General features: G+C 49.9%; 2 protein-coding genes and 3 long non-coding RNA genes across 10 annotated transcripts in view; 2 read left to right on the top strand and 3 right to left on the bottom strand.

Annotated features, from left to right (window-relative positions):
* Positions 1 to 1,151: 1,151 nt before the first annotated feature.
* Positions 1,152 to 4,304, bottom strand: LOC144298319 (uncharacterized). The gene is made up of 2 exons (XR_013365247.1): positions 3,344 to 4,304; positions 1,152 to 1,594 (listed from the first exon to the last, which is right to left on the bottom strand). It is a non-coding gene; the product is annotated as an uncharacterized LOC144298319 (long non-coding RNA).
* BLCAP (BLCAP apoptosis inducing factor) lies at positions 3,609 to 14,246 on the top strand. Its single transcript, XM_077873115.1, has 2 exons — positions 3,609 to 3,763; positions 12,282 to 14,246. The coding sequence occupies exon 2, from the start codon at positions 12,458 to 12,460 to the stop codon at positions 12,719 to 12,721; it is 264 nt and encodes an 87-aa protein (XP_077729241.1). The 5' UTR covers positions 3,609 to 3,763; positions 12,282 to 12,457; the 3' UTR covers positions 12,722 to 14,246.
* NNAT (neuronatin) lies at positions 8,027 to 10,454 on the bottom strand. Of its 3 annotated transcripts, none has more exons than XM_077873118.1 (3): positions 10,278 to 10,454; positions 9,272 to 9,347; positions 8,027 to 9,044 (listed from the first exon to the last, which is right to left on the bottom strand). In XM_077873118.1, exons 1-3 carry the CDS (start codon positions 10,347 to 10,349, stop codon positions 8,815 to 8,817), a joined length of 378 nt encoding a protein of 125 aa, XP_077729244.1. In that variant the 5' UTR covers positions 10,350 to 10,454; the 3' UTR covers positions 8,027 to 8,814. The 3 variants fall into 3 exon arrangements, with proteins under 3 accessions (XP_077729244.1, XP_077729242.1, XP_077729243.1); XM_077873116.1 differs by having other exon boundaries at positions 8,812 to 9,044; positions 9,267 to 9,347; XM_077873117.1 differs by lacking the exon at positions 9,272 to 9,347 and having other exon boundaries at positions 8,812 to 9,044; positions 10,278 to 10,452.
* LOC144298317 (uncharacterized) overlaps positions 13,646 to 24,146 on the bottom strand; it is a 31,297-nt gene continuing 20,796 nt past the window's right edge. For both annotated transcript variants that reach the window (XR_013365246.1, XR_013365245.1), the window contains 2 exons: positions 15,705 to 15,806; positions 13,646 to 15,209 (listed from right to left, as the gene is read on the bottom strand). This is a non-coding gene — a long non-coding RNA (uncharacterized LOC144298317). The remainder of the gene's footprint in view (positions 15,210 to 15,704; positions 15,807 to 24,146) is intronic.
* Positions 14,428 to 24,146, top strand: part of LOC144298320 (uncharacterized) — a 21,242-nt gene continuing 11,523 nt past the window's right edge. Inside the window, exon 1 of one of the 3 annotated variants that reach the window (XR_013365250.1) lies at positions 14,428 to 22,065. This is a non-coding gene — a long non-coding RNA (uncharacterized LOC144298320). The other 2 variants (XR_013365248.1, XR_013365249.1) reach the window with 2 other exon arrangements.

Here is a 24,146-nt window from a genome sequence, read left to right as displayed (position 1 = left end):
GAAAGATCATCCTGGCTTCTATGAAGAGGATGATGGCTTTGGCTGAGATGTGGAGCAAGGAGACTAGTGAGAGGCTGCTTCAAGGGTGAGTGGGTGGTAGTTTGGACCAAGGTTTTGGAGGTGGAGACAGAAAAGCCTGAAGCAGGATGCAGAAAAGATGGGCAAGACTTGGAGAGCATGAAGCAGGAGAGAGAAGTCACAAGTGAGTTTGGATGTCTGGTGGAACAAGGCAGGTTGGAGAGGTCTTGGCAGGAAGTTGAGGTCTGTTGAGCAAAATATTAGGGCAGAAAGACCTTCCAGGTCCCTCAAGTCAGACCCCGGTTTTGGTGTCATTTCTTTTTTTTTTTTTTTTAATTTTTATTTATTTATGATAGTCACAGAGAGAGAGAGAGAGAGAGGCAGAGATATAGGCAGAGGGAGAACCAGGCTCCATGCACCGGGAGCCCGACGTGGGATTCGACCCCGGGTCTCCAGGATCGCACCCTGGGCCAAAGGCAGGCACCAAACCGCTGCGCCACCCAGGGATCCCTTTGGTGTCATTTCTACCACCAGAACTGAGCTTGGAGAGGAGAGCAGTCCTGTGTGTACAGAGGAAGCAAGCCAGCTGGCCGGGAGCCAGCCCCATGTGAGTGAGAGCCCTGTCTTACCTTCTCCAGTTTTCTGGGGCCCCAGAATAAATGAATGGCAAGTGGGAAGAAGGTTGGCCACAGAGGCCTTGTCAATGCCCAGACCTGGCATCAAGGTTACTGGAAGGCAGAGTCTCTCCAAAAAAGTACCTTCTGATTCTTGCTCAACAGCACAAACCACTACCATGGATTGGCAGGATACCTCCCTCTATTATATCTTCTTTCTCTTGGGGTATAACATACATAAAGTACATAAAATCCCCTAATCTTAAGGTATAGCTTGATGAATTTGTGCCAATGTAATCACCAAGCAGATTAAGATACAGACTTTTTCCAGCATCCCAGAAAATTCTCTCTTGTTCCTTTCCCACCTCTACTCCTCTCCCACCAACACAGGAAAGTACTATTTTGATTTCTATCACCACAGATAGAACTTTATATGTGAATGGAATCATACAATATGTACTGCTTTTGTGTCTGGATCCTTTTAGTACACATACTGTATGTGACATTAATCCACATATCACATATATCAGTTTATTATATTTTTATATGTATAACATAGTATTCCTTTGGATGAATGCGCCATAATTTATCAGTTCTCCTGTTGATGGACATTGAGCTATTTCTAGTTTAAGCTATAAATAAATCTGCTATGAAAATTCTTGCACGAGTCTTTTTGTGAACATAGGCACTCATTTCTCTCAGATTGAATACCTAGGAGTGGAAATTCTAGGTCACAGCTTAGGTGTATGTTCAGATTTCGTAGGAACTGCAGGTCTTCAGAAATGGCTGTATCCTCTTTCACCAGCTATATGCAAGAATTTCAGTTGCTTCACGTCCTTGCCTCCACTATGAGACTCTTCTTTTCTTCCAGTGTTATTTTGGGTGTACCTGGCATGGGTGCATTGATCCCTCAGTCCGCAGGCAGCAAAATAGAGAGAGGCCACATCCAGTATGTTTCTAAGCTGGAGGAGGAATGGACATATTGACTTGAATGTGACTTAGGAACTGGACTGGCCATCTTATGACCATGAGCATGAAACCATCATAAGGACAGCAGAACAGAGATGAAATAAACCTGGCAGATGGAATGTCCCTTGATGACACTGCCAAGCCACTCAATTAATCTGCCATTGGGTGGCAGCCTACTTATTTTTTAAGCTAATTGATTTGTTTTTTGTTTGTTTGTTTGTTTGTTTGTTTTTGTGGACGTACAAAATAAAGAATACAATTCATAAACTCTCCTTGTAACCAAACCCAATGGTGTCATTTCTGTTGTCTACAGCAGTCAGCCCCACTAAGCACTTTCTCTTTCTTGAAACCTCCTCTCTGGGATCCCATGCTCACCTGGTTTTCCTCCTATCCCTCTGGTCATTGCTTCTCAGCCTCCTTTCTTGGCTCCTCCTCCTCTGTTCCTCAAAAATCTACCTTCCCTTCCTTGGGAACTCATCCAGCTCCGTGATCTCATCCATTACATATGTGCCGATGCTACCCAAATATGAATCTCCAGCACAGACCTCTCTTCTGAGCTCATCTCATATAAAAATGCCTATTGACCCTTTCCACCTAGACATTGCCCAGGCATTTCAAACTTGCCTTCTCAGAGCCAAGCTCTGTATCTTCCCCCTCAATCTGATTCTTCTTCAGGCTTCATCACTGTAGTGAAGGGTTCTTGACTCCTACTCAAGGCAAAAACCTAGATGTTCTTGCCATTGCCCCTTAGCACACATCCACATCCAATCTTCCATCCTTTACTTCTCCATCTCTCCGAACCACCAGCCTGAGTCATCATTACTTCGTAGCTGGAAAGCTGCAATAACCTTCTAACTGGTTCCCTCCCCGCCCCCCCACATCTGCTCCCAAGTGTTTTCCAAGCCATGCAACCAGGATTGCCTTTCAGAAATCCAAATTTGTTATCATTCCCCTGATGAAAAGGGCTTCTCGTTACTGTCAAGATAGAAATCCAAATTCGTTTGGTAGCACTACCTGCACTACGCCTTGCTCACCTCTCACCCACACCCTGCTCCTTCCCACCTTATCTGGGACAAGTGGTTCTTGCTGCCTGGAACATTTCCCGTCTCTCTTGCCCTGCACAACTCCTAATTGTCCTTGGTGTCTCAATCTAAATACCAGCTTCTCAAGGAGGATCCACCTCCACCTCGTGCCCCATATTAGGGCCTCATTCACTTTCCATAACCCTCCTTACTTTCCCCCACTGCCCTCTCCATGCTGTATACTTACATATCGATTTGGTTAATATTACTAACACAGTGATTCTCTGCTGACCTTCGTTCCTCTCCCCCCCTCCGCCCCCACACTTTCCCCCACTAGACTGTCAGAGCCTTGTGATTACAGCAATGTCTATGCCACACTCTTCGCCTTTAGCACTGCACTAAGAGAGTAAGCCCTCAAGGAACTCAATTAGCTAATAAATGAATCCTGACTCATTCACTCCCCGTAACAACTCTGTGAAGAAGGCATTTCATCAGACCCGGGGAAGCCGAGAGTCGGGGTAGACCAGTTGCCCGGGGTAGAGGGCCCGGGGAGGAGTCGGGTCCTGACCCTAATCAGGTCCTTAGTTCTGAACCCGATTTCTCCGCTCCTGAACTTTGGCCCCTCGGTGAAAGGGCCAGGGAGGGGGCGGACTTTGAGCCACGAGGTCCCGCCCGGATGACACGGGGGATCCGCGCAGGGAACCAGAATCCCGAGCTCACCTACGGAGCCTAAGGTACGCCCCCTCGGCGCTCAGCGAGCGAGGATCACAATCTGCTGCATATGCATGAGGGGACCATGAGGCCGTGGTGCTGGGCTGTCCGGGGCGCGCCTGATTAAAAATTCTTCAGGCTTGAAGACTTGCGAGTCCCCTGAGTTACTCACACACGCATAGAAAACTTTTCAAAGGCCCGTCTGAGGCGCACATTGGGGGATATCGGGAGAGGACGACCCCAAATTGTGCTTTATGATCAGGCGTCTGCCAGAGGCAGCCCGACACCCGAAGGGGTCCTCGGCCTGCTCCACTAGAAGACGAAGGGGGCGTCTCCCCGGCTTCCTGCGGCGTCGGTGGCGAGCTGAGGTGGAGGCTGGCTGCGGCAGCGAGGGCGACAGTGGCGGCGGCGCCATGGCAGGGCTCGCAGGTACCGTGGCGTCGGCCCCCTGGGGACGGGATGAGAGGCCCTCGGTGCGGCGGCGGCGCCATGTTGTCCCTTCGGGGTCACCTTAGGCGTCGCCTGGTCCCTTTCTGGGGGTTTCCTTCCGCGCACCCTAGGGGAGCCACCCCTGTGTGGGGTCACGTGATTGCCCTGTGTGGGCCCCCGTCCCCCTCCCCCCCCGGGCCGCGGGGGTTCTTTCCCGGTCTGAGGGCGAGGCCCCGGACCCCTGGGTCTCGTTCCGGCCTCCAAGGTCAGTCAGTGCTCGCCTGTCTGTTCCCGGGACGCGACAGGCAGAGTCGGGGGGCGCGGGGCTGAGGGGGCGCGACTCCCCGCTCCGCGCCCCGGGGGGCCCCTGGCAGGGGGCCCAGTTTCTGAGAGTCCTGCTAACTTGTCCCCGCCACTTCAGTCGCATTTTTCCTAGCAGGGCCGCGGGTGAGAGGGGGCGAAAGTGGTCTCCACCCCAGGCACCCGCTGTGGTGTCCGAGGTGACGGGGTAATAGGCTGACGCTCTGCTTTGAGTCGCGGGTGCCTCCTCCTCTCATAACTTTGTCAAGTCTGTACACCCGATCCCTTTCCTCCAGCATATGTGGGGAGTGGCCCTCAAGGGCAGCCGAGGGAACGGAATGCCCGGCACTCCAGTGGCCTACAAAGAAGAAAGGGGGATGGGGAACAGTTGCTTTGTCGCTACCCCTTCCAAACCTGTGAGTTCTGCCAGGCCTCCACGTCCCTTTTCAACGCTAAACGTTGGGACAGACCGGGGTCTGTCCTAGGGAGGAAATGATCTTTCTGTTTATAGGTTCGGATCGTGCTTTATCCCTTTCAGGGAGCTGGTGTGTTGGGAACAGCTTCTGTTTGCCCTGCCTGACATGGTCCAACCATCCCCTCAGCCTTCTGGACGGCAACACCAAAGCCAGGACCAAAAAACAAAACAAAAACAAACAAACAAAAAAAGTTCCAGCTTAAGTGCTAATGCCAAGTGTTAGATCTTATTTATTTGTTTGTTTTAGATCAGAGACTAATTAATGTCAAACAAATCTGTTAAAAGATTCAGAGCCCTGGTCAGTTTCCAGTGACCGGATCAATTCTCTGTCTGTCATTGGTCTTGTTAGAACTGCTGCCAAAAACAGTTTAACCTTTTATCTGTAATATGTTGTTTCAAAGAGGAATCTGGAAGTCTGGGTTTGGCTGTCTTTTTTTTTTTGTTGTTGTTCTCTTATCTTTGAGACATGCATTCCATTTCAAGCCTGTCACTGTGCTATACCGAGGACCATGTGTTGCCTGCCTCTCTGACTTCCTGTTCTGGGAATGCTCAGGAATCTGGATCCTGCTGGGGTATGGGCCCTGTGGGAGGGAGAAGGGGTGGAGGGGAGGGTGAACGGAATCATTCCCAGAGAAGATGGTGACATGTCTCTGGGGCATATAGAGGAAGTCAGAGGCCACCAGGGAAAAAGTGACTGTTGTTAGGCTAATGTTTTGTGTGTTGTGTGCGAGTTTGTGCACGTTTAAATCTCTGGGGATAATACTGCAAATTCAGAATCTCACTTTAGGTTACTGGCTCCTGAGTAGATACAAGTTTGACAATAGCTATCTAGCAAATGGCTCACAGCAAACCTGCTCCCTCATCCAACCCAGGTGTAATAAGCTGCTGTTGCAGCTGAAGCTTAAGAAACTTGTCCCCTCACCCCTTCCTTCAGTCACAGTTCAAATACTCCACAGAGATAGTGTCACAGCAGCCCACACCTTTGAAAGTCATGTTACCTAATTCCCTCTCCCCTCCACCCCCAGCTTAACTGGTTAGGCTAAGACACTAACTAACATCCTTCTTGGGGCATTAGTGCAAGAGTCTTGCCTGTTGGTTGAGTCCTGCAAAGCCATCCCAGTAGCCTCACAACTCATCTGCTATATGCTTGGTCTTAATGAGGGCAAAGCCTTTTTGGGAGTAGTAGAAACAGTTTAGGAAGAAGGGAGGCCTGTGAACTAAGGGCCCTGCAATAAAACTCTAGTCATTTTCAACTTCTACCATTGCTCACTATCAGAATAAAATGTTTTAACGGTATTGCTTCTGGAAAAATTTTTATAAACAGGATATGTTTGGACCAGACTTCTAGGCACCACACAGGAATAGAAAGTGTGGACACATTCCTTCTCCCTTTTCCAGTGGGTTGTGTTTGCTGCCAGAACATGAGGGTTTGGGGCTGAGGGATGAAGTTGGGGGAGTGGACATTGCACACTCAAGCCCACCCATGTGGGATGTAGGCCACCAGGACAGCCCTTGCCTGGAAGTCTGTCATCTCGCCATGCCACACTCGCTGATGGATGGATGGAGAAGTCCCACAGATGGGCTTCACCAAGATTATCTGGAAAGCCATAGAGCTGCCAGCAGCCTCCCGCCTTTCAAAGGGGGTACAAAAAGCTAAAGGGAGCATGCTCTGTCCGAAACAGCCAGACCCTTCTTTCCATCCCTGTCTATCTGAACCCAGCCACTTTATAACTGGGCTGAGGTTAGAGTATCTGGGACAGTGGGACTGTGGGCACACCTCTTGAAGGCTCTGAGGTGAGGCAGTCTTCACTGAGAACACATGTTGAAATGTTCATAGTTATGTAGGTTTAGTGTGGAAAACCACAGCAACTTCCAGTCTTGAGGCCTGCCAAGATAATGGCTTCAGAAGGGAGGTGTGGGCATTGCCTGCAGATGAGTCACCCTGGGGCAAGAGGAGACCTGCCTCACCTTCAGGCTATAGTAGAAGCTGGAGCCACCCAGCCTAAGGAAGATGGGAGTTTCTGATTATACATCTCCATGGGTCCTGATTGCCACTTTGATGGCAGAATGTTTTTTTTTTTTTTTTTTTTTTTTTTTTTAAGATTTTATTTGAGAGAGGGAGACAGCACAAGCGGGGAGGAAAGGGAGAAGCATGCTCCTCCCTACCAGGGACCCTGGGATCAAGACCTGATCCGAAGGCAGACGCTTAACCCACTGAGCCACCCAGGCGCCCCGGCAGAATGTTTCTAGTATCCTGGAGTTCACTGGGATCTTAACAGCCCATTTACAGGGGGGAACTGAAGGTGAGGGGTTGGTAGGAGTTGACCTGGCCAGGTTGCCTGGGCTGATTGATGACAGCCCAGTACCAGAGCCAAGGTCTGTACCCTCTACCCCTATAATTCTCTGATGCTGTACTGAAGTTCCAGATGCCTCTAAAAGTGCTGACACTGGGGTTTTGAAACTTAAGGGGTTGCTTAGAGGAGGGAAAATATCAGGCTCAGGGGGCAAGGTGCTTTGTGCTCCAGAAGTGTTTGTGACAACTGTGACTAAGGGATTTGAGGAAGTGGCAAAAAGGGAGATTTATGGCCCTCCAAATCCTCCCTTGGTGTTGACCCAGGAACAGGTGTGTAGTGACAGGGACACATTAAGCCAGAGACGAGGCTGAACAGGCAGCAGGGCCATTTGGCGAGGCAGTCAGCTGACCATGTGAAAGGAGTCCTGGCTCATTTAAGAGTGAAAGAACAGAGAAAGAGGTTGGGAGCCAAACTGCCAGCCCACCTGCCCACGTACCCTGGACATGGCAGGGGAGAGCCCAGGGCCAGGGACCTGGTAAGCACCCCTAAGAATATAGAGGCTAATGCCAGAAGTGGAGAACTCACTAATGGGGAGAGCTAGAGAGAGGTTCTTGGGGTGTTGGGAAGGAGACCTGGAGAGTAGCAAGGCAGGGCAGAATGCTCTTGTAGTGGTCCTGGTAGGAGTTATAGGGCTTGGAGGCCAGGGGAGGCACCATATTACACCTTTTTCCCAATTCTCAGTGTCTAAGCCAGTGCCCGCCGTGTCCAGTGCTCATTTCCTTGGGGCTTCTGGTTGGAGATAAAGCTTTGTGTTCTGAAGTCCTGATCATCCCCTTGGTCTCTCGTACCCCATCTTGAGGGCTACTCTCACCTTACGCCATCTTTCCTAGTAATTACCTGCTAAGGCCCCTTATTCCAGGACAAGTGAAGGCATCCACCCCCCCTGGGGAGGGGAAGCAGTCCTTTATTCTGAGACCATAAGTAAAGATGTAGACCTTTCTTTTTGGGGTGGGGGAAGTGTTTCTTTATCTCAGAACAGTGTTAAGATGGAACTGGGTGTGTGAGGGTCCCAGCTTATTCCCCTTTTGTTGCCTTCCCTCCCTCTCCCAAGTAGTGTACCCCCTCCACAATAGTGCATTAGCCCAATCTTAGGAGTACGTAATTGAAGCCGCAAAAGAAGTCACAAGAGACGACTTTTTGGTGCACCTCCACCACCCCGCAGGGTCTTGGAACACTGTGCGAGATGGGGGAGGTACTGGTTTTTTATTTTTTGTAGAGGTGGTCCCTGTCCTCCAGGAGCTTACAATCTAGCTGGGGAGACACAACTAATGCACACTTATACAATCAGTACAATTAGCGATTACCACGATATTGACCACAACTGCGTGAGACCAGGGAAAGCAAGATCAGTGAGGGGCTGGGGGCTCGGAGAAGGTGTTTTAGTAAAGATGGCATTCATTTACTGGTGGAATAGGTCCAAATTGAGTGACACATTTCTTTGGGGTAGGCTTAAGAGGCAGTGAGGGGGGAAAGGGTACTGAGGGAGCAAAGACAGCAAGGCTGGAATGCACGTGTTGTAGGCAAGGGACAGTGAGAGGGCCTCACTCTGTTTCTTAACCCTCCTCCCTCACTCCTGCCCTCCAGTCCCGCCACACAGGCACGCGGTTGGTGCCTTGTCTGCTGCATCAAGATTCAGGGCTTCGGCTGGTGATGCTGGAATGTCCATTCTGCTGGCTGGTGCAGTTGTCTGGATCTCTGTGGTGGGGCCTGCTGGCACGGCCATGGCTGCGGGGCTGGGATGGCACTGTCCCAACTTGGTCCAGATTAGAATGCATTGCCTGTGCCCAGATCTCGGGGGTATGCTCCCCCCACCCCCCCTTCCCTCTACCCCGCCCAGCAGTCGGAGGGGTGCAAAGGGGTTTGGAAGGGATCTGGTATTGTCATCATTGTCGGTTCTGCTTCTCCGGGGGCCTACCGGCCCCTCACTGACCTTGGCAAATGCTCCTCTGGCGAGAGAGCACAGGGGACTCCCCATTCCTGTGCGGCACTGGCTCCCATGCTGGCTGAGAAGCACAGGAGCACCTGGTGACGAGGCCGCCCAGGGCTGGGGGCTGGGGCCTCAGTTGGGGGCTCGCTGCCGGCGCTCTCCCAACACCTGCCGCCCGGTCCTCGACACCGTGTATGCCAGCTTCTGCAGGGAGTACCTGAACACCTACAGCAAGAGACCCAGGACCAGCCCTTAGAGGCAGGCACCAGCAGCTAGTCTGCAGCACTGCCTGCCCGCCCCCGCCCCACCCCCTACCCCACCCGCCTGTCGGACTTAGAGAGGCAGGCGCGGGTGCAGCTTGTCCACGAGTCAGGGCAGCTGGAGCTTTTCCAACTGTGCTGAAGGCTGCATGGCAGCAAGCTGATTGGACCCACAACTTAGGTATACCTCACTTCTCGCAATGGGCTGTGTCCCTGGAGGATTTCGAAAAGCGAATCCTACCCAGTAAATGCAGCATTCCAGGAACACCTTAAAGGAAATATGCGATTCCTTTGGCAAAGGATTCCTTTAGCAGGGAATTAATTCTTCCTGCAAGGGGTGCTTTTAGGGTAAATGATTTTATGGGCAAAGTGCTTTCTTTTGATTTTTTTTTCATTTTTACAAAGCACTTTGCCTCTATTTGATTTGTTTTTTTAAATAAAGCAAATTGCCCTTTTTTGGAAGTGCTTTTTTTCTTCTCCCATTTTTCCTGCAAAGAACCGTTTCTAATTGTTTGCTTCAGAGCGCTTTTATCCGATTTTTCTCTGTTAGTTCCTTTGTCTGATTTTTTCTGCAATGCGCTTTTTATCTAAATGCATTTTTTCTTCCAAGTGCTTTTGCCTGATTTCTTTTCCTGCAATGCGCATTTTCTCGAATTCATTTTTTCCCGCGAATTACTTTTTTCTAATTCGTTGTGGGTTTTTAGGAAGTACTTTTTTTTCCCTGAGACGTGCCTTTTTCTAACTTATTTTTGGTTCCACCTTCGCAAGCGCTAAATTTTTTTTAAAAATTTCCCTGCAATGCGCAATTTTTTAAGGCGGAAAATTTTTGCTATACGATCGTAAAGTCGCTTCGCAAAACAGAAGTGCCCCGCCTCCCTCCTGGGGTCGAGTTTGGATGTAGCGGGTTTTTCTTACCGCGTTGGTCGCTAAGAGCCTCGGCGATCGTCAGCGGCTGGCGCCCGCCGCGCCCCAACTCTTTGTTCCCGGTCGGGCGCGGGCGCACTGGGAAGGGTCTGCGCGAGGAGGAGGGCGCAGGGAACGCGCAGGGGCACGCGGTGCCAGCCGCGGCACTCGGGCAAGCAGGGACCGCGGCAATAAGGGTAGGATGGGTCCCGGAGGCGGCAATTAAGACGTGGGCCTGCCGGTTAGGGGGCGCGCATAGGGACCCCTCTCCCGCCCAGAAACTGGGCACACTTACCTGCAGCAGCACACGGAATATGTACCAGCCGATGATGAGCAGCTCAGCCGAGGCTGCCGCTACTGCCGCCATGGTTCCGAGAGCGGTGGGTTGAGAGCGAGCGCGGTTCGCCGAGGTCCGCCGATCTCTCGGAGTCCGCTGTTGGGCGCACTGCTGCAGCCGCGGTGGCCGCGCCTTAAGTATCCGCCTGCCATCCAAATGCGCATGCGCGGGTTTTTTTTTTTTGGGGGGGGGTGGTCCATGAGGAGGGGTGGCCGGGGGCGCTCCTCATTCGCCAGGAGAGGAAAAAATAATCCATCTGCTCTTTCCACACCGACCCCCGCCTCCTGAGTTCCATCTTAGCCCCTTTCCAGAAGATTCCGCTATGCCCGTTTTTAAATTTTAGTGTAAAATGGAGGGGAACTACAACTCCTGAGTAGTAGCGCAAAAGGCTGGAGTAGGGGATGCACGCCTTTTGGCACGGAACTCCTCGGAGCTGTGGCCTGCAAATTTGAGCCCAGTGTCCAGTGACGCGCCAGGACCCACCTTGAGCATGAGTGGAAAACCTAACTTAGGTATCCTCTACTCCGCAGAGGGGAAAAAAAGAAGATGCCCCTTCCCGTTCCCGGAGTCTTGGCTTCATAGGCCCCTGATCAGTGTACTCTTATTCTGATATTTGATATGCCTGTAAACCCGTGTCCTCTGCTTCACTAGAGTCCCTGAGCACGGAACTTTTCCCTGATTTCTTTGCATCCCCCTTCTTACGGTTACTACAACAGTGACGATTGAAAGGAACTGAACCAGGGCACTGAACTCTAGGCGCAAAAGTGATAGTCCCCGGAATCTACCCTGTGGGAAGGATGTGGGAGGGATTGGCGCCTTTGTGTGCGCGCAAGGGATGAGATGAGCTCTCCGAGAAGTGGTCGGAAAATGCTCCGGGATCATTTCTGCTGGACAGATCTTCTCAACCTCTCTCTTCTGCTCCCCCCGCCACCCCCCCCTCGCCCCAGGCCCTGATAGGTTTTAACACAGCCAGTGAGGCTCTTTGTACCCGTTGCGCTGGGCGGCTGGAGCTAGGAATGGGGTTTTGCTGCCGCCACCAGAGGGTTGTGGCTGCTGCAGGTCCATTTCCAGGCACAGCGGGAAGACCGCGGTCTGCAAGTTCAGCTCCGGCGCACTGGTGGCCGGCCACTGGAGAGCACCTCTCCAGCAAGCTGCCTAGCCTAGCTCAGGGGCCAACTGGCATTTGCCCCTGTGTGAATAGAAAATTAATTTCAATTAAAAGCTCACAGAGGTCAGGGTCTATACAGCACCAGCAGCAGATGGAAAGTGTAAGTGATCCAAACGAGGTCAGTTTGGACGACTAAATAGCATGGTGATTTTTTTTTTCTATGTTGACTTTCGAAGAAGTTGGCTGGTTTTGGCAAAATGATGCCGGGCTGCCATCTTAAAACAAGATATTTGGTAGTGTTGCCGCTGCAGCTTCGCAGAGAATTCAAAAATCCAGTCTCTGTGAACTCCAGCAGTGTGGTGCTTTAACTCTCCCCTGAGCACCTGCTGTTGCAGACACTAGATTCAGAACTGAACCCTGTTCTTATCTCGTGGGGGCACAGCACGCAGCCCGTGGCCATCCAGTGGTAACCACAGGGCGGTATTGTGAGGTCTGGGCCCCTTGAGGACGGGCTGCAGCCCCAGGAGGCGATACATGATCTCTGCTGGGCAGGGCCCAGGCAAAGCCAGTCCACTGTGCCAGACCTGCCCGAAGAGCCCTCTGGCCCAACTCCCCAGCAAGCCCAGGGGAGATACCCCAGGAGCTTCCTGAAACGGTGATGTGGAGAGTAGACTTCATGGGTGGGCAGGGAGGAAAGGGCATTCACATTTACTGTTGTTAACCATGATCCATTTTCCCAAATAAGTATACATTCTGTTCCTGTTTTTTTTTTTTTTTTTTTTCTGTGTGTGTGTGTGTGTGTCTGTCTGTCTGTTTTTTGTCTGTCTGTCTGTTATGTTGACTTTTCTCTTCAGGATCCCTGCTGCCTTGGTGATCCCGGGCTGACAGCCAGAGAGCACAGCGGCTCAGCTCCTGGAGAGTGAGGGTTGAAGAAAGCGGAGGGCAGCTGCCTGCGCCCGCTGGCTCCCATTAGGTCGGTTCCTGCAGCGGTGCCCGGTGGCCTTGGTGAAGGCCCTGCCCAGCAGAGATCATGTATTGCCTCCAGTGGCTGCTGCCCGTCCTCCTCATCCCCAAGCCCCTCAACCCCGCCCTGTGGTTCAGCCACTCCATGTTCATGGGCTTCTACCTGCTCAGCTTCCTCCTGGAGCGGAAGCCTTGCACAATCTGTGCCTTGGTTTTCCTGGCAGCACTGTTTCTCATCTGCTATAGCTGCTGGGGAAACTGTTTCCTGTACCACTGCTCTGATTCCCCGCTTCCGGAATCGGCGCACGACCCCGGCGTTGTGGGCACCTAACAGCCTGCTCAGTTAGCTTTCCAAGGAAGCAGAAGATGGGAGGGGAGGCATTGACATAGGTCATAAAGCATTGGAGTTTCAAATCCCGCAGCCCCGCGGGTGCCACATTCCTGACGGCGCCTTTCTTGGCCTGTGATGTTTTATCCTTATAATGTGAATAATGGCACTGACCGGTGCTTTTATTGTAGAGTCCTGTAGTCGTGGGTGGTCTTGTGATTGTGTGTGTTCTGTCCCCATCTCGATTCCCCCCCCACCCTAAGGCTGGCAGGATGGTCACCCCCCTCGCCTCATTCCTGCGAGGAGTCTGCACCCATCCTGGTCAACCGTCCCAGCATGACCTGGGCAGATAAAATGCCAGTCTCATCACCTCTGTGACCCCTCCTTATCAGGGTCTCTTCCCTTCCCAGAATGTTACCCCCTTCAGTCCCTCTCCTGGTTTCCCTTTAGTTCTCTTCTACTCCTTTCCTTTTTGGGGGAGCACCTGTCCAAGACAGGGCTCATTTTTGCACTTATCTCGAATTTAAAAGAGATTGCTGACGCCCGAGAGCCTCGCTTTTTCATCCTCCTTTCCCCAGTCGGCAGCCCAGACAAAAATGTGTCTTGACTGTTTGTTGTCCACAAATTTCCAGTATTTTCTCCACGTCGTTTTTAAGAAAGAAGTAACATACTTGTTGCTCTTTCACCTGGGTGTCTGGGTTCATGCTTACTAGCCCAGGCTCACTTTCTTTGCCCTTCCTCCTGCCTTTCTCAACTGTCCTGAGGAGGGGGGGCCTCCCTCTGTCTCCTGTGCATGCTCTGCAGGATTGAGGTGTGGTGTGTCCACGTAGATGTAGCAGTCCCCAGCCGAGTGAATGGGAGAGTCCTTGTGTGTTTCATAACAGCCATGATCCCCTTGATAGGTGTTTGGGTATTTTTTGGTGTGCCGTGAGTGTGTGTGTGTGTGTGTGTGTGTGTGTGTATACAGATACATGTGTATATTCCTTTTAAAGAAGCTTTATTGAACGTGTTCTGATTTTGAGGTTTAGCAATAGCTAGCTATAGTAGGTGCCGCTACAGTTTTTATTTAGCATGGGGATTGCAGGGTGACCAGCACACTGGACTCCAAGGTGGTTCAGACAAGACAGAGAGGAGCAGTGGCCATCGTCCTCGTGCCAGGAGCTCCTTCAGTCCTGCGCATATAGACTGTATGTTACGAAGAATACACAGGAAGACTTTGTGACTGTCACTTGCTTTTTTGCTTTTTCTGCGCTTCAGTAACAAGTGTTGGCAAACGAGACTTTCTCCTGGCCCCTGCCCACTGGGGACCGGCATGGTTGTCCGTCCAGTCTAAATCATCCATCTTTCTCTTGCCTGAGTGGGAAAGGCGGTGGGCCAGGCAGAGGACAGAACTGGAGGCAGTCCATCTAGGGAATGGGACTATGAGGCCACACTTGTGGAACATTTGGACTGCTATTCTGGAGCTTTTATTTTTGGTGTGTTCGTTGCACAGCTGTTTGAAATGTTTAATAAAGCTTTATAAACTTTACTTTGTGGTTTTATATGGCTGCAGTCCATTTGGGTTGTGGTGTTGGATTTCTACATTGGTGGGGGGCAGGGGATAGCGTGGAGGGGCTGAGTCCTTGGCGCCAGAGTACCTTAACCCGAAAATTTGATCTGCTCTCTGGAGAGCAGATGGTGGGGTTGGGGGAGGGGGAGCAGGGGGCAGGCCAGGCGGTGAACAGGAGGGAGTCTGAAAGTTTTTAGAGATGAGACATTTGTGTTTCTCAGCTCCCATGGCCTCGCCTGAAACTGTTTCCCTCCATAGGAGATTTGAGTAACCGATCCCTTGACAAACAACTTAGGACAGCTGGAGCTCTAATCGTCAAGGATTTTTTTGGTGCTGCTTTTGAAGTAAAAATAAAGTGAAACCCCTTATGGTATTTCAAGTGGAAAAATAAATAAGGATGGCTTCCAACCAAGGGGCTTAAGGTGATGGCTGGAAGTGCGAGAGTGTGGCAGGTACTGTGGCTGTGACCTTTGAGACAAAGCGAGTAGCTTGTCAGGGATCTGTGCTGAGTGTCCACCTCTCAATCTCTTTTCCTTCTAGAAAACCTCAGTGAGCACTGCTGTCCAAAGCACAGTGCTGTTGTAAGGGTTTATGGAGGTAACCGTTGCGAAAGGGCTTTGGTGATTTCATAGGTCACATGTCTTATCTAGATTTTTAATTTATTGCCATAAAGGTTTGTATTTTCTCCTTCCCCTTTTAAATTTCCCCATTGTCAGTTTGTCCCTTTTTTTCATTCCTAGCATTGCTTGTCCATGCTTTCTTTTTTCTTGACCAAAACTTGCCAAAGATTTATCTATCTTAAAGATATTTTCAAAGACTTGAACTTGTATTGATTATATATGCTGAATATTTTCTGTCTGGTCCTCTTGTGCTTTTACCTCTGAATTCTTCTTTTCTGGATATATTTCATGGTTCAACAAAGTCTTGACAAGCTGCAGAGTCCTACACATGGAAAGGAAGATATATTCAGCAAAAACTGAGCCCTTGTATGAGGCTTGCCGGGGATTTCGGGGCAAGACCCAGGCCTGACCCTCCAGGAGCGCATGATTCTAGCCTAGTGGGGAAGACTTAAGAAAATAGACAATTGCAAATTCCAAAAACAAAACAAGCAAACAAACAAGGCTTTTGTGGCCCCACTCTCCCGTGGAGGCACCTGGATGATAAATGAAGCCAAGATTATTGTTTATTTTGCTCTTCCTCAGAAAGCAGCTTTCTGTTGTAGGTCAAGCCCGCTTAAAAGTTACAAACAGGCCTCCCTCTGAAAGATTTGTGGCCCTTTCCCACAGGGAGCCTGCAGCCCGCTCCCCCCCCAAGGTGACTGCCAAATCAGCATTCTGTCTGTGAGGCAGCGCTGCTTTCCACCTTGGCAAGGCAGCACCGGCAAGCACCCTGCCTTCTCTTTCTGAAACACCTTTCAGGAAAATGAAAAGTAGATACCTCTTTGGGAAAAGAACAGGGGCACTGGGCCTTCGAAAATCATGCTGTGCGATCCCTCTGGTTGCTGTGGCTTCCAGTGTGAAATGGTGGCTCACAGGGTACCTGGTAACCACAAGACCCCTTGAGGCTTCTGTCAGAACTGCTCTGTGCGCTGCTCTGGACCTCACCTTCCTTATAGATAAAATGTGGTATTTGGAACAAACAGTTCCTAACCCTAAATACTGGGAATCCTTCATAAGGTTCTTAAAGTGCTCCTGGATGCACTTGAGGAAGGTGACTGAGCTCTGGAAAGGTGGCAGTTCCCTTGCAGGACAGCCTGCATCTGCTTTATGATTAAGTGTACCCTGTGAACCTAGATATGCCTCTGTCAGGAAGCCTTCCTGAACTTCATCCCTCTGCCTGAAGATCACTTGCCTAGAGCTCTTTGCTCAACCCTCTGTTGAGTGGCAGTGCTAGTGCTTCTGCTCATCAGATGTCCGCTAAGCAGTGACTCGGTTTCTCCCACCCCTCAGGGGAACCTGCACTGTTATTCATTCAGTCAGGGGATAGGAGTGGGCCTGAGGGCCACACAGAGTAGACAGTGCCTGCCATTAAGGAGTCATCCAGGCTAATGGAAAAGGGTAGGATATTGGGTAAATAATCCCACCAATACATATAAAACTATGAATGGCGGCAGGTGCTATAACAGGAGTCCAAAGGGGGATCTGATGCAAGCCAGGGAGGATTGATGTTCAGGCTGAGACCTGAGGACAAATAAATGTTTGGGCAGTGAACTAATAAATGAGATGTTATTTCTCAGCATCTCATCAAGCATCTTTGTTCTTGAAGATAAAGAAATGGGGCTGAAAGTCAAATGAAGGGCCACCAGTAGCTGGCTGCCCTAGAATCAAAGCCCCAGAAAGCTTTTGGGGATAGAAGTCAGGCTATTCAAAGCTTCAAGAACTGTACTGGAAGATACTGAGGGGCCTGAGGCTGACATGCTAGTGGCGGGCCCCCAAACAGTGCCGAGGAACTCTTCGATTTCCAGCTGACTTGGAAGCATCACAAACAGGGATCTGGTGGGAATAGGGGATGACCCAATCCGAACAGCATTTTTAAGGTGAGATTCTTTCAGCAAGGAACAGGACAGCTAACATTTGAGTAGTGAAGGCTATAGGGCTGTTGAGAAGGCCATTGTCCTGTCTGGCTCCTGAGAAACAGGGAAAAGTGGATCTAAGTAGTGATGGTGGTTGGACAGATGAAGGGAGGAGAAAGTAAGCTGGGGAGGGAGGAGGATGGAGAAAGGTGATGGAAGGAAAGTTGCCTCCCATGGAACAGCTTCAGGAAAGGAGGCCAGAGAAAGGTTATCACCGGTGTCTAGTCCCCTGCATCCAGTGCAAAGCTCACCCCTCACCCTCTACCCACCCCATAATGGGTGAGAGGGTCACCACTCTGAAAAGAGGGAAGAGCAAAGAAGTGCTCTTCCCAACAAGTACTGTAAGGTGATCCTGACTCAGAGGGGTTTATCCAGCCTCTGCCCAGTACTTTGCCTCACCACTGTCTTCCCAAAAGCCAGAAGAGGGGTAATTTGGTCTGCCAAACTTCAGAGAAAGAAGTCAGTATCTTGAGAAAAACTTTAATGATAGAGTGGGCTTGGGGAAGGGAGAAACCTGGCCCACCAATGGCTGAAGACTTCATATGGAAGCCATTGGTCTCCCTTTAACGTATTGGGACTCAAACAGTGGGTGGGAGTAGACTTGGGGAACAGTTTAGGACCAACAGACCTTGAGAGGTGAGCTTCAGGGAGCCCTGGACCCTATGCCCCCGCCTTTGTGACCACACCTCCTGGAGCCTGTTTCCTCACCTGTAAAATGGACATCTTAACATCCACCGTAGCCTGGCTCAAGATGCAGTCTTCACAAATGTTATTCCCTTTCTTCTTTGGCCGTCCACCTCTAACCATTATTGGGCTCAAGCCTCTTAGGGATGTGATCTGATCATCCAACTCTCCTGCTCATTTGTTCATGCTAAAGCATTTGTCAGGCCCTGTGCCAAGCTTTGAGAAGCTGATGCAGAACAAGACCATGCTGTCCTTGAGCTCAGCCCAGCAGGAAGGAGGCACCCTAGCAGCCCAATAGGCAGATCTTTGGAGTGCCAGATCTGGCCTCTCACCTCTTTTCCTGGGCAGCTGTGGGGAGTCTACACTTGGCCAGCTCAGCACTTCTGCCAAAGCTAAACCCTCAGCCAATTCCCTGCCCCACACTGGTGGTTGCAGCCCTCTAAGGAGGCCCGACCCCCACCCACTTTCATTTCCCATGTGACTTTGTTCTCTTCTGCTCACTCTTCCCAAGGCGTCTGTTCCCTGTATATATGCCAAGGAGGGGACTGCACCAGACCGGAAGTCTTTAACATTTCCAGAGCCATCAGTGAACTTCACCCTTGTTATTTCACTACCCTTGTTACTTCTTAGAGATACAGGGTGAAAGTGTGTTACAATAAGCAAGTGTTTCATGAAAGGATTTTTTTGCATTAAAGACTAAACTTCAAATCTATTGGGTGCAGGATCTGAGAGTCAGGGCACACTTGGGAAGATCCCTGAGGGAAGAAGGCAAACAAAGCCCATCAGTGACTCCCTGTTGCCTGTGCTCCCAACTCAGGTTGGCCATCAAAACCCTGTACAACCCTTGAGGGTGGGCACTTGGTCTTCATCTCTTGACCAGGCATCGCCTGACCAGACCTGGCAAGGAACCTGCTGATTAGCTGGCCAGGGGAGTGGATGGAGGGATGGCTCTAATCTGGGACTTTCTAAGGACTTAGGTGGCCCAGTCCTTCCTACAAGTAAGAAAATTCAGTTTGTGTCCCAGTGTCTCCTTAGCTACTCTGAAGTGACAATATTTTCCAGCCTCCAGATGAATAGTTCATGCACAGAAATCACGGAGACTACTATTTCTCAGATATGTGAGAATAACCTTGTAAAAGGCTCTACAGCCTGGCATGCTCCTGCCAACAGGTGGCTATGAGTCACATGTTCTCTCTGGGCCTCAATTTCCCCATGTGCACAATGAGGCAGTTGGACTAGGTAATCTCGAGTTGCTTTCCAGTTCTAGCATCGCCTTCAGATGCCCTGGTACCTAAGCAGTCATTGGACAGAAGGCGTGGTGACTCCAGGGTCTGGGTCAAGTCCACATCTTGGAACATGGATGAATCTTGGTGATGGCTGCAGCCTCCAGAAGATGAGCTTGGCAGAACTGGCTGGGAGATTTTTCTGCCACTGGCAACATGTCCTGGCAGAGTTGATGCAGGTAGGTTGATGCAGATGAGGGGCAGGGTTGGGCTCTCCCTTCTCTTGTGATCCCTGTATCATGCTTATTTGCAGGATCAGAAGCCTCCAGAACTGGTGGGTGCTGGCTAGATTCAGCCATTCATATTGGCAAAGCGGGTAAACCGTCTTTTCACACACTGTCCTGGGAGGGCTTCCAGAAAGGTTTTCTGCTTCCATTCCTTGAAGTCCTCTCTCTATTTCATTGTCTGTGCCTGGAATCATACTTTCTCATAGCCTTCCAATTCCCCATCCAGGTGGCATGTTCTGTGAGAAGATTGTGGCTCTGATGCCATAACCAGTCAGGAATGGTTTAGCTCAGAGTCAGAGCCATGAGAGTAATTCTTGTCCAAAATTGGGGCTCTGACTATTGAAAGAAAAATATTAATCCATTTCCAGTGTCACCTCAGAACACACACCCAAGTTCAAAACCTATTTTAAAAAGTCAAAAAGGAGATATGAGCCCATTAAAAGCCAGGGAAGAAATGAATTGGATAATTAATGAGTGAATGGAGAACCCCACTAGGGTAAAAAGCAACAAAATGACATCAAGCAGGCAAAGACCAACCAATCTGACTACATTAAAACTAAGTATTTCCAAAGTCAAACCATACCACAAACAGAACCAAAAAGTAATGGGTAAACTATTTGCAGATCCATATGTGTAAAAGGACACAAGCAAACCTTAACAGTAAAAATGCAACCAAGAAGTGTATACCTAAATTGACCTTACAGAAGAGGAAATAGAACTGATTAAAAATTTTTTTGAGAAAATAATCCACTAATAACCAAAGATCAACAATAAAAAACAATAAGGAGTGATGCCTGGATGGCTCAGATGTTAAACTTCCAACTCATGGTATCGGCTCAAGTCATGATCTCAGGGTTGTGGGACTGAGCCCTGCATCAGGCTCCATGCTAAGCATGGAGCCTGCTTAAGATTCTCTCTCTCCCTCTCCCTTTGCTCCTCTCTTGGAAAAAAAAAAATGGAAATATGAGTTTTCACCAACAAATTAAGGGGGAAAGTTTGAGGATACCAAATGCTGATGAGGATACAGTGGGCCAGGCACTATTATTCAGTGCTAAGGGGACTGTGAATTGGTGTAAACTTTTTGAAAAGTAGTATGAGAGTCAAAGAGAAGGAGCAAGATGAAAGTTTCAAGAAAGGGCAAGTGGCCTATATATTTACACATTTATTGTCTACTTTGTGTCAGGCATGGTGCTAGGTGTTAAAATATGAAAATAAATGAGATAGCATATCTTGGGCATATAATCAAAGAGGTAAGATACACAGATACTAAAATGATGTGTACTAAGAAGGCCAGAGATGTGCTTGGGACATGAGCAAAGCATGGAGCAGCTAGGATGGGTGGTGCAAATGTGAGGCTTTATAGGAGTATCTGGGGGGTTCTTAGAAGAGATGCCCAAATGAGCAAGAGTCACAGAGACAGAAGTCAGCATCATGAATGAGCTCGTAGATAGTTCAGGGTTGCCAGAGCATGAAGTAAGAAGTAGGGGATGGAGAAGCTGGGACCAGATCACACAGTGCCATGTCTGTCCAGTTGAAGAGCTGGGTCATCTTCCTCTTGACAAGAGGGACCCTTTGAAACACTTTGAGCAGCCAGGTCCCAAGGTGTAAGATTTATGTTTTAGGGTGACTACTCTGGTTGCTTGGAGACATTTGGAGGGGCAAAGACTAATGAGATGATTGCGTTGGTCCAAGTAGAAAGGGCAAGGCCTGAATTAGGGCAGGGGCCAAGAGGATGGAGAGAAGGTAAAGTTAGAAAAACCTAAAAAACAAAACAAAAACAGAAACAAACCTGCTGGCTGACTAATGGGTTAAAGAAAGTCAAGGTGCCTTCCCTGTTTCTGTCTTGGGTGACTGGGTGGATGAAAGAATACCCAAGAGAAAGGACAGACTTAGGGGCTGGAGGAAGATTGTTGAGCTCAATTTAGGACAGGTTGAATGAAAGGTGGGCATCCAGGTGGAGGTGGCCCACAAGGAGCTAGGAAGAGGGTTTGGATCCAGCGGGAGATTTGAACAAAAGATTTGGTTTATAACTGATTGCGATTGTAGCTGTGGGCTTTGATGAGGAGGATAGCTGGAGAACTAGGGATGAGCTTGAAGGAGAAGGTGCAGAATTCCCAGAGCAGGGCCAGATACTGAGCTGTGATGGGCATTTTAAGAATGGATGCAGGAGAGGACCTGCCAAGGAGACTGAGCAAGAAGGGCTAGAGGAGAAGACCAGAAAAGTGGGCATCCCAGAAACCCAGGGAGGTGAGATTTTCCATGGGTCAGTGTGGCTACTGGTGGGCCCGATGCACAGAGGTCAGGGGAGAGGAGGGCATCTCCCACACCTGGTTTTGGGGTCCTTCGCCACAGCAACTCTGGGGGAGGGATGACCTGGAGTCTGGCCGAGAAAGCAAGAGAGGAAAGGGAGAGCTGGGGCGGGGGGGACAGCAGGGCCCAGGAAGGTGCTGTGTCTTACCCACTGACATTTGGAGGGTGGAGGGCTGTGGGAGCCAAGTTTGAGGAGCAGGGACGGGTCACGCAAGGGGCCCCGGGAATCGTGAGATTAAGTGTGGAGGTGAAGGGATTAGCCTTGTTGGTGGAAAGAGGCAAAATTAAATCATGTATATCTTACGAGGTAACTTGATCTCCATGTTCTTCTGGAGGCTTTTTCTCTGCCCTCTGGGCACCGACTACAGCTCTAATTAGCAGTAGTTTCATCCTGCCTCGTGTCTGGGGCCATGTCTTCCTCGTTTCTTGTACCTTTTGGCACCTAGCAACAGACAGCGAGCTAGGTAGAGGCAGAATAATTATCTTCTGCTTGAAATCAAATGCCTGAAATGGAGGTTCAGAATTCTGTTTCATCACAAAGGTTTTATGACAATTCCCAGGGAATCAGTGAACAAGGAAATAAAATTCAAGGTTGGGGCTGCCTTGGATGTGAGGCTGTCTGCATCTCAGGAGATACAACCTGTAATCCTCTGTGGGCAGAACTCTACAGTTTACATGGTGGATCATTATGTTTGTCTCATAACCCCATCCTCCCACCCCAGGTGAGGCACACAACTACCACCAGCCCCATTTCACAGGTTAGGAAACAGAGACTGAGGGTGGGGGGGCAGGAGGGAAGGAGAGAGTGATGGACAGTGAAGTGGGTGAAGACCCAGCACAATCTGAAATGCTACATTCAGGGTCTGCTAACACATAGTATCTCCTAGACATTGAATAATTCTCTTCCTTTCATGTTGGAATAGAAGTCAAAGTCAAAAGAGAGCTTTGGTCTAACTGGCTCAGCTCAAGCCTGGTGCCACCCCAATGGGACCTGGGTGGTAAGAAGCAGGAGCTGGAGGAGGAGCCTCTAGCTTCTGTGTGCAAGAGCAGCCCAGATCTCATCACAGCCACATAAAATAGAGAACAGGAAACTACCGTAAATATAACAAGGGGCCTTAGGAGGAATAAGAGATCCTAGAAAGCCTAAACCCTAAGACATCCATCACAAGAAGTAACCAGCCCAGGGGCAGAGAGATATAATAGGAAACCAAGCTCCAGATAAGAAAGGGAGGGGCCTGAATTATACCAGTAGAGATGAAGAGAAATAGATCAGAAACTTGTAGTAGCTAAAAACCAAAAATAATTGTGTGAGTCACTGTCAGGTAAGAGAGGCTAAAGATGAGGGTGACTCCCATGTGCCTTGGTTGGCCCTGAGTTGGTGGCAGGAAGGCCCCTGTGATGAGAAACACAGCATGGGGAGCCAGTGTGAGGAGTGCGGCAGTGTACTCAGATATAGCCAAGGGGTCAGGGCCACAGCCAAGTGGAGCCCAGCAGGCACTTGGATCTGGGCTCTGGGGCTCAGGGAGAGATTGGACTGGAAGTACTGGCCCAGGGCCAAGGCCACTTTGAGAGTAAAAGGGAAGCCCGAGAATGAGTGAGATCCCCAGAAAGAGAATGGGACAGGGCCCAAGGTAGAATCATGAGTTACAGTGTCATGTGAGGAGCCAATCAAGGTGAGAGCAGGTGACAAAAGGGAAGGACCTCAGAGATGCGACAAACAACTAGGAGAGGGGTTGCCAGGGCAACCAAGGGAGTGAAACATTCCAAGGAGAAAGTAATCAACTGTTGTCAAATGCAGCAGAGAACTCCGATAAATAAAGTTAGAATATTTTCTTTGGATTTCATGATTAGTAAGTTTTGGGTGACCTTAATAAGAACATTTGGTGGGGAGGGGGGTAATGGAGCATAAACTGAAATAACCATGTGAAGGGGAGGCGATTTTGTCACTAAGTCCTTTGAGGAGTCTGGAAGGAGGACTCGGAGAGGTCAAAGATTAGAGGTGTACGAAAGATACGAGCAGGTTTATAGGAAGACATCAGCTCCCAAGTGCAATAAGCATTGTTGAATGACAAAAGTTTATTCATTCTACATGTTCTAACTCAGTGCCTATTATGTGCCTGGCAGTGTGCCTAACAGCGGGGATATAGGCAGAATCCCTGTTCCCGTGGAGCCTGCGGAGTAGAAGAGAAAGAGACGAATGAAATAGTGGCGCTTATTGGTCCACAACAGGGGCAGGCACTCTAAAGGAAGGAGCCATGTGACAGGCGGACCTGTCCTAGGCTGACTCCAGGAGGCTTCCCTGAGGAGGTGACACTTGAACCAAGTTGTTAAGAAGGGAAAGGAGTTAATTAGAGAAAATTGGGGAAAAGCATTTTGGACGAAAGGAACAGCCTGTGCAAAAGGAGATGAAGCGAGACTAGAAAGGCAGGCAGTGCTGGCTGTGCGGGCCCATGGAGGCCAGGGCTGAGCTCCTGCCCACATCCTGGAGCAAGGGGAGCAGGGCCAAGACCTACTCTGGTATGTCACGGTCATCTGAGACTCTCTGTGCTATGGAGAAATCAGAAGAAGCACAGGGAGACTTAGGGAGACCAGTTAAGGAGTTTTTGTGGTCATGGTAGACAGGATTTAGACACAGTCAACATAGTCTGGTTAGTCTTGGTGCTGATGGAATGAAGTCGGGCAGGGAGAGGAGGTATTCAGAATGACCCCTACATTTCTGGCTTGCCTTACTGGTGAGGTGGCAATGCCATTCTCAGAACTGGAAAGCCCTGGAAAGGGACTAAGTCTGAGAGGCAGACTCCAA

This window comes from Canis aureus, chromosome 26, assembly GCF_053574225.1.
Source record: "Canis aureus isolate CA01 chromosome 26, VMU_Caureus_v.1.0, whole genome shotgun sequence".
NCBI lineage: Eukaryota > Metazoa > Chordata > Mammalia > Carnivora > Canidae > Canis > Canis aureus.
This window is presented reverse-complemented; position numbering and strand designations above follow the sequence as displayed.

What these genes read in the sequence shown, in the direction of transcription:
- BLCAP (XM_077873115.1), top strand. Translation starts at nt 12,458, where the DNA reads ATGTATTGCCTCCAGTGGCTGCTGCCCGTCCTCCTCATCCCCAAGCCC.
- NNAT (XM_077873118.1), bottom strand. Translation starts at nt 10,349, where the DNA reads ATGGCGGCAGTAGCGGCAGCCTCGGCTGAGCTGCTCATCATCGGCTGG. An exon ending in TATTCCGTGTGCTGCTGCAG is followed by an intron (nt 9,348 to 10,277) that starts GTAAGTGTGCCC and finishes ATTTCCTTTAAG; the next exon opens with GTGTTCCTGGAATGCTGCAT. An exon ending in GACACAGCCCATTGCGAGAA is followed by an intron (nt 9,045 to 9,271) that starts GTGAGGTATACC and finishes CTCTTGCTGTAG; the next exon opens with GTGTTCAGGTACTCCCTGCA.